The 9,300-nt window shown below is 47.2% G+C and overlaps 1 protein-coding gene across 1 annotated transcript; it reads left to right on the top strand.

Moving 5' to 3' along the window:
• The first annotated feature begins 543 nt into the window (after positions 1-543).
• LOC101555802 (olfactory receptor-like protein OLF3) lies at positions 544-1,479 on the top strand. The gene has a single exon (XM_004608320.2). The coding sequence runs from the start codon at positions 544-546 to the stop codon at positions 1,477-1,479; it is 936 nt and encodes a 311-aa protein (XP_004608377.1).
• Positions 1,480-9,300: the final 7,821 nt, after the last annotated feature.

Below are 9,300 nucleotides of genomic sequence, written 5' to 3'. Positions count from 1 at the left end.
AGCAGAGTCAGAAGTGCTTCCTGAGCACTTAGCCAGGTGTGGCCCCAAAACAAATATAAAAAGGATGCCCTCTCAGTCCTAGTGTCCAAGCTTAGTATTTCCATGTGCTCCCCCACGTTGAAGAATCCTTCCCCATCTCCCACTTTCTTTTCTTCCTCTTCCATGTCCTTGCCTTTTTTTTTCTTGATTTTCTTCTTTTTTCCTCCTCTTTCCTCTCAATTACTCCCTCTTTCCTACCGCACATTTTCCCTTCTATCTTTCCTTTGACTTTGACTGATGACCTCCCCTAGACTCGAAACTGTGCTGAATCTAGGATGTGAAGGAGGAGAGAAACCGGGACTTTGACCTTGAGCTTAGCGGGCCATTGATTGAGACTGAGCCATGGCCCTTCCTCCTGAATCTCCATCACATCCTCTCCTCCCCGGCTGAGCCCGGGTCTCGCACTCCCAGCCCGACGCTTAGCTCATGCCTGCAAGGAAGCTTCTCCCGGCTTCTCCTTGACTCTACCCAACCTCCCCAGCCCCCCAAGGAAGACCCACAGCCATGAAAATGCACAACCTGACCTGGGTGAGTGAGTTTATCCTCATCGGGCTCTCGGGGGATAGGCAGGTCCAGGCCGGATTCTTCGTCCTCTTTGGGGCCGCTTATCTGCTGACCATGCTGGGCAATGGGCTTATCGTCCTCCTGATTGCGCTGGACGCCCGGCTGCACCTGCCCATGTACTTCTTCCTCTGCCACCTGTCGGTGGTGGACATCCTCTACACGTCCAGCGGGGTGCCCCAGATGCTGGCGCACTTCCTGCGGGAGAAGAAGACCATCTCCTACGGCCGCTGCGGGACGCAGCTCTTCTTCTCGCTGGGTCTGGGGGGCACCGAGTTCCTGCTGCTGGCCGCCATGGCCTATGACCGCTACGTGGCCGTGTGCGACCCGCTGCGCTACGTGGTGACCATGAGCCCCAGGCGCTGCGGGGTGCTGGCGGCGGCGTCCTGGGGCGTGGGCCTGGCGAACTCCGCGGTGGAGACGGCAGTGACCATGCGCCTGCCCACCTGCGGGCGCCGCGTGCTCAACCACGTGGCCTGCGAAACGCTGGCCCTCGTCCGGCTGGCCTGCGTGGACATCACCCTCAACCAGGCGGTCATCGTGGCGTCCAGCGTGGTGGTGCTGCTGGTGCCCTGCACGCTGGTGTCGCTGTCCTACGCCCACATCGTGGCTGCCATCCTGCGCATCCGCACGGCCGGCGGGCGCCAGAAGGCCTTCGGGACCTGCGCCTCCCACCTCACCGTGGTCTCCATGTCCTACGGGATGGCCCTGGTGACCTACCTGCAGCCCCGCGCCACCGCCTCGGCGGAGCAGGATAAGGTGGTGGTGCTCTTCTACGCCGTGGTGACCCCCATGCTGAACCCGCTCATCTACAGTTTGCGCAACAAGGAGATGAAGGCTGCTCTGAGTCGGGTTCTGAGGAGGACCCCGGAGCGCTAGAACGCGACCCAGTCCCGCGAGGTCCCACTCCACAGACAGAACATCGGGGGCAGGACATGTCCCGAGTGTGTGTGTGTGTGTGTGTGTGTGTGTGTGTGTGTGTGTATGTATGCACGCATGTGTATGGATGTGGACGTAGGTGCATGCATGCAGGCGTACATCCTTGGGTGTATAAGTGTGTGTGTGTGTGTGTGTGTGTGTGTGTGTGTGTGTGTTCCTAAGTGTGCGTAAGGGAACGGTCAGGAGGAGGACACTCTGCCCTGGCCTCCTCTGAGGCAACAGAGATGGAATTTCATCTCGATTCTATTTTGGGCCCCAGCCTTAGTCTGCAAAATATGAATTACAACTTAGCAATACATCTACCCTTCAGAAAATTGAATGGGAAGAAAAAAAAATAATCCTCTAGCATATATGAATTAAGAAAGGAAGGTTCAAACGAGGAAGCACAAAATACACACCAAGAATGTCTCATCTGGCTAGAATTTCTTCCCAAGTGTCTAGCTTTTCTGCATGCCAGCAGTGTGCAAAGGTGGGTGTGGTGGGGGTGTTGTAACTTACAAAATTCACCGTGGCCCTGAGATCAAACAAGAGTTGGGCCAAGGTGCAAAGGTTTCCTGTGTGACTCAGCACAGAGCCCAGCTGCAGAGTTGGTGGGGAGTTCCCACAGGGATTGGGGGCCGGGTGCTGGTTACACAGTCTCCCTGAGCACCGGACCAGGTGTGAGTCAGGCCAACACGATTCTGTGTATTTCCCTTTCAGACATGCAGAGGTGACAGGTAATTGGCCAAAGTGTCCAACATCAGAGATCTCAAGCATGTGTCTTTCTCAAGGTCCCAGTGATACCCTCTGGCAAACACGGGGATGCGGCCAGAACTCACCCTCAGCTAGCAGGACTCTGTTCACACCCTCCATTTGACAAGGAAGGAGTCACTGATGCCCTGTGACTATTCTGTTCTGTTCTGTTCTTGTCACACACAATGAACAACGAAGCTCTAAATACTCTAAAACGTACGCCCACCACTGTATCCAGGGAAGAAATGCTTTGAAGTACATTTTGTATCAGAATAAAACATCACTGCCACGCACGTCAGAGATCTCTGCTACCTCTTACCCACAAACAAGCATAAGTAAATTGAGACAATGTCAAATTTCTAATCAATAGGCTAAGGATATGCCAAAAGATTGAGGAGGGAAGAAGGGAACACTTTTTTTTTTTTTTTTTTGCTTTTTGGGTCACACCCAGAGATGCTCAGGGCTGACTCCTGGCTCTGCACTCGGGAATCATTCCTGGCGGTGCTCAGGGGACTATGTGAGATGTTGGGAATCAAACCCAGGTCGGCCGCGTGCAAGGCAAACGTCCTACCCACTGTACTATTCCTCCAGCCCCAGGGAACACCTTTTTAAAGTCCTAGTAAAACTTTCTTTAAATTGAGACAAAATTCACAGATACACAATTCATGGTTTTAGCTTATTTAAATATACAATAATTCAGAAACATTTATTCACAAAGTTGAGTGAACTATTCTTGTTCCAAAAATATTTTCATCCCTCCAAAAGGATACGTCAGACCCTTTAAGCAGTAAATCCTTCATCCTACCCTACCCAAACCCCAAGGTCCTGATAATCATCAGCCGGCTTTCTGTCCTTCTGATTTTGATTTCCAGGCATCTTATATGCATAAAGCCATCCATTATGCGACCTTGTGTCTGAGTTTATTCAGTTTGCATTTTTGGGGATAAATAGATCAACATTGTAACATATATACTGTAGGGAGCCATTTTACAAGCCCGGCTCTTATCCTCTAGTCAAGTGGAGGCTTACTTGGGATTCCTGTAACAAGGTCACCACTGCTGACCTTACTGATCTTATCAGTTCGCCATTCCTCTCTCACTAACTAACGCCCATGCCTGATCTGCATTTTACTATTGTTCCTATGGGGGTCCAAGCATGCATACCGCCCCCTCCCACCAAGAGGTATAAGTATTGTAACTGCTGTTAATAAACTCTCTCTCTCTCCTCCTCCTTCTGGCTCTGCGTCTGTTCATTCGGTTACGTCCCCTCCTTAGCCCCACGAAGGGTCCTCCCTGCGGGACAGGATGGGACCCCACAATATACAGTGTTTATTTTTTCTCATGGCTGAATGATATTCCACTACATGGAAATAACCACATTTTTTTACCCATTCAGCAGGTGAGCAACATTGGGACTGTTTATGTCTTCTATCTATTATGAATTATGCTTCTGTGGACAGTTATCTTTAAGTTTTTGTTTGAAACCCATTTTCAATTCAATTCCTATATCTTGTGATGGAGTCACCAGATCATGTGGTAATCCCATGTCTAACACTTTGAGAAGGCTCTAAACTCTTCACCATAACCGAACCGTTTTTGTGTGCCCACCAGCCACAAACAAAAAACCCAAGTTCTCCACAACCATATTATCACTTGTTCTGTTGTTTCTTTGATTGATAACTATCTCAATGGGTATGAAGTAATATCTCAATATAGTGCTAATTTGTGTGTCCTGACTCATCGGGAATATCTGTTCATGTGTTGGCTACCTGTGTGTCTTCTATGCAGAAATGTCCAACAAAACCATTATTTATCTACAAGTCCCACTCTGACCTTTCCTTCCCTAGTCAGTTTCTTTCCCTCAACCCGCTCAGTCCCTGCCCACCTCCTTGTCCCCATGCCACCACCATTATCACCACCATCATTTGTAGCTACCATCTACCTTCTTTTTCCTACCACTTTCCCACAAATTCTCAGACCCCTCCTCCAGTCAAAACTTTTGAAGTCTCCATTTCAGATTTTTCGCTATCAATTTCTCTCCCTTTCTCGAGATATTATCTTTTCTTCTATTCATACTCAATTTTCTCCACTAAAGAGTGCCTCAAAGTTTGACTTTTGAAGGCCCTTTATGCAGTATCTATATTTAGAGCAACCGGAAACTTCCTCCTTCATGGAAAGGAGAATGAATCACAAGCGCTGATGACTTCCTATATTGTCCTTTACCCTCCTTCAATGTCTATGGAACATTCAGCTTTGAGTAATGGAATAGTCTAAATGGAAGAGCCGCCTGACCTAACTTGCCTATAAAGTGATCACCTAAGTTATTGAAAGACCAAATTTTTGTATGATGTTTTGTTTTACTTTTCTTCCTTCAGAAAAACATGTTAGGCATTTGACGGTATCAACCAAAATTAATGATGTTGATTCTGTACTAGTTGAGCTATAATCCCTTTCCATTAAATTTTTATATAACAGTAACAGTATTTCTACTTCTAGTCATAAATAAAATGTATTTGGAGATGTAAAAATAATACAATTTATCATCCAGGAAATAATTGAATGCATCTAGTTAAGCCAAAGAAAATATCAATTGGTTGTTACAAGGGGAGAATTCCAAAATATTTTCCTATAAACCCCAGGATTTGAATCTAACATTTTAGATATCTTTTTGGCCCGTATCTCTTTCAAACAGACTCAACTGTATTTATTGGGTGCTAACTATTCAGGAGGAAATAATTTCTCTGATCCCTCAAGAGACACTTCTGAAAGGATTCATTCTTGAGGTATTACAAAGCAAACTATGAAAACACCACTCTAAGAAGGTTCAACTTTGAGTGCCCTCGATGAAGGAATGTTAAAGAAACACAATGCTCATTCATGCAGCCCATCCATGATTCTAGAAGCCAATCTGCTGAGAAATAGAAAGGGATGCAATAAAAGGTAAGAGGCTCTCCCTCCCTGTACTTCAAGCAGTCCATTGGGTGGAAGTCAGAAAAGGAAGGTAAGGAGCTGGGAAAAGCAGAAGACTTTCTACCTTCTAGCTGCAGGGATAAGAGAGGTTGTCCAGGCTATGAGTGCCATACTTTCTACCAAAGAGTGGGATGTTTGCTTTCCCTTTCACAATGAGACTAGCTGATTTGGTGAACTGGGTCTTCAGACAGCATCCTATGCAAACTTATTTTGGTTTGTTACTTCTGGGGCCACACCTGTCAGTACAGGCATCTACTCCCACCTTGGTGTTCAGATGGTACTCCCAGAGCACTCAGGGAACTATGCAATGCTGAAGATTAAATCTAAGTCTCCATATTAAGTTCACTTTTTTTAATCACTGTGAGATATAGTTACAAGCTTTCATATTTGAGTTCAATCATGCAATGATCAAACACCCATCCCTCTACCAGTGCACATTTTCCACCACCAATGTCCCCAGTATCCATTTCCCCCCATTCCACTCCCCCCCTGCCTCTATGGCATACAGTTTCCATCTTACTCTCTCTCTCCATACTTTTGGGCATTATGACTTGCAATACAGATACTGAGAGGTTATCATGTTTAGTCCTTTATCTACTTTCAGCACACACTTCCCATCCCGAATGATTCCTCCAACCATCACTGACTTAGTGACCCCTTCTCTATTCCAGCTGCCATCTCCCCCAGCTCATGAGGCAGGCTTCCAATCATGGAGCAATATTCCTGGCCCTTGTGTCTACTGTCTTTGGGTGTCAGTCTCATATTATGTTATTTTATATTACACAAATGAGTTCAGTCATTCTATGTCTGTCCCTCTCTTTCTGACTCATTTCACTTAGCATGATACTCTCCATGTCCATCCACCTATAAGCAAATTGCATGACTTCATCTCTCCTGACAGCTGCATAGTATTCCATTGTGTAGATGTACCAAAGTTTCTTTAACACGTCATCTGTTCTCAGGCATTCCGGTTGTTTCCAGATTCTGGCTATTGTGAACAGTGCTGCAATGAACATATAGGTTCAGATGTCATTTCTACTGTTGAGCTCATTTTTTTGAGCTTATAAACCTCCTCACCATTTCATCTCTGAATTCTTTATTAGAGAATTCATGTATGTGGGTATTTCTTGTTGCGGTTTCAAGGCTCCTATCTTCATCCACTCCTTGTGGTGGGGTTCTGCGTTGTTTCCCCAGGGTGCCTTGGTGGTCTTGATGGATCTTTCCAATACACTATCAGTCTTGTCCACCTCCACCCGCCACTGCCAGGGAGGACTCTGGGGGAGCTTGGTGGGTGAGGGTCTCTTCTTTCCCCATCAAGGATATTCCCTTCCAATTTGGTGCTCCTGTGTAATTGTGTAGAGCCTCTGTTCTAACTCAGGATATGTGTTCTTTGGTCTGAACTCACTGTCACATTTTGACCAGAGTTGTATTGTTTCTTGTGCTAACCCTTGCTTTTGTGGTTTGGGGAGGTGGGGGGAATGTTGATTGGAGCAGAAGCTATGGACTATTGGCCTAATGGGGTTCAGGTAGCTAGGCTGTTCTAATGAGAATAGTATAAGAGGCCAAAATGTGGATCTTACAGGATATGGAGGAGGAGAATGACTGGTGGCCTCTAATGCTTGGAAAATCGCGCCCACTATTGGTCTATCAAATCCTCCTGCCATCAGCTTGCTGTTGCTCAGAGGAAAGTTCTTTACCACACAGCATTCCTGCAGGAAAGCCCTTTACACAGTGCCACTGACTAAACACTATACCTTTCCCGACGCCCCCACCCCGTCCCCATATGTCAAATTGAATCTTATGGTTTGAATGTTGCTTCCCGTTAGCCCTGTGATGTACTTACTACTCATGTCCTTTGTCGGTGATGGGACAAGAGGAACAGGGGGTGGCAGTTCTCCAGCAGTCATCCTGCTTGAACAGCCATCCAACTGTTGGACAGTCTGTCGGACAGTCATCCAACTGTCCAACTGCTGGACAGTCATCCAACTCTTCTCCCAGAGAACAAAGTGAATTCAAACCAAGTGCTTCAGCTCTCTGAGCCTGATTTCCTGTTTATTAAATATCCAGGTTCAAGTGAAGATCCTAAAGGTTCCCTCCAACTGTCTTTCCTATGATTCTCACACTGCGTTTTATTCTCTTCAATGGGTAAGATTTTGGTTGCTGTTCTGGGCTCTGGGTGGGGGGAGGGCAGTGTCACATTGGAGCTAACATTTAATTACTTACTGTCTAGACAAGAAAGCATGGTAGAGCCTGGCAAACTACCCGTGGCGTATTCAATATGCCAAAAACAGTAACAACGACGGTCCTCATTCCCCTGATCCTGAAAGAGCCCCCAGTATGCCCTCGGGCTACACTAGCACGCAACAGGGACAAACGAAGACGTTACTGCCGCCCGCTCGAGCAAATCGATGAACAATGGGATGACAGTGATACAGTGATAGACAAGAAAAATCAACTCTGGGGGAAGCCAAGGGCTCCCATCCTAGGTGCAAGCTCAGAAACTCCTCCACCAAGAATTTCACCAGAGCTAGTTTCTATTCTGAGCGATTTCTACTGCAACACGTTCTGATTATAGCAGCACTAACCCCCCCCCCAAAAAAGGGTCCCACTAGCTGGTAGAGAGCCAGTGTGGGATCCAGCTCCTCCACGCCCTTTGACCTCAACTGTTCATGGGCCCTCTCTTCAAATCCTATTAGAAAAACTTGGATTGAAATCCTCATCTTTATTTCGTTGGAGTCCAGGATTTCAAATGTTTCATACAAATTCTTTTCCTTGAAATCATTACCTTAGATTAATTAAGGTCTTTCAAACACCATGATCTCATTGGATTCTCTTTAGTCCTTCCCTGGATCTAGGATGTTCAGGATGTTTTTAGAGTGTGTCTGAGCAAACTAAGGCCAAGAAGCACCCAGTAAACAGAAGACAAGATATCCAGATTACTTCTTCATTGGTTCATCCTGATTTCAGGCAGATCATTTAAACTCTCTTGCTTATATATTTTTTTAAAGAATGAAACCCAGTAAGTCCAAAATATATTTTTACCTCAAATACTCTACTCTTTCTATCTCAAAAACATATTCTTCTGGTGAATTCCATGTCTGAAGTCTTCAAAGATAAGTTTATAAGTTCCTGCTAATGGGGCCAAAGTGACAGTACAGGGGGTAGGGCGTTTGCCTTGCACATGGCTGACCCAGATTTAATTCCCGGCATCCCATATTGTCCCCCAAGCACTGCCAGGAGTAATTCTTGAGTGAACAGTCAGGAGTAACCCCTGAGCATCGCAGGTATGACCCAAAAAGCAAATAAGGGGCCATTCCGGCAGCACCGCAAGCCAGAGATTGCTCTGGACCCCAAACCGGGCCAACAACACCAGGGTGCCAGACGGAGAAGGTACAGATGGAGAAGGTACAGTGAGCACGCCTTCTCCAAATGGAGCCCCAGCAATGCTGAGCTTCTACTAACACGGCTCTGGTATGAGGGACTGGGACATCTCCAAACCACAGGGGGCACTGGAATGGGGCGGCACCAGCCCAGTTTACAATTCGCTCTGGCCTCTGAAAGTCACACCCTCGACCTGCCCTCAGCTCCATCTTGCCACAACCAGCAGTGAAGCATCCGGGCCATTCCGGCAGCACCGCAAGCTGGAGATTGTTCCGGACCCCAGACCAGGCCAACAACACCAGGGTGCCAGATGGAAAAGATACAGAGTCCCCACTTTCTCCAGATGGAGTCCCAGCCACACTGAGCTTCTACTAACATGGCTCTGGGACTGGGATAGCTCTCCAAACCACGTGGCCACTTATGCGGCTGCGCAACCTTTCCTGATATAAAAAATATATGCTTAGGAATGGCTCCACCACCCCTGAGCGTCCATTATCCCAGAGGCACATAAACCAATCTCCAAACGAAGCGGCTGCTGGCAGATATACTCCTGGACTCTGAACTAAGCTATGGCCCCGTGCAGCCCCAGGAGGGGAAGGGTTTCTGTCCCTTGGCCGTTTCGCCCGTGGACAGCATGGCGACCACCAATGTTCAGAACCAACTGGACAGAGAGCTAGGA

This window comes from Sorex araneus, chromosome 1 (assembly GCF_027595985.1).
Source record: "Sorex araneus isolate mSorAra2 chromosome 1, mSorAra2.pri, whole genome shotgun sequence".
Taxonomy (NCBI): domain Eukaryota; kingdom Metazoa; phylum Chordata; class Mammalia; order Eulipotyphla; family Soricidae; genus Sorex; species Sorex araneus.
This window is presented reverse-complemented; position numbering and strand designations above follow the sequence as displayed.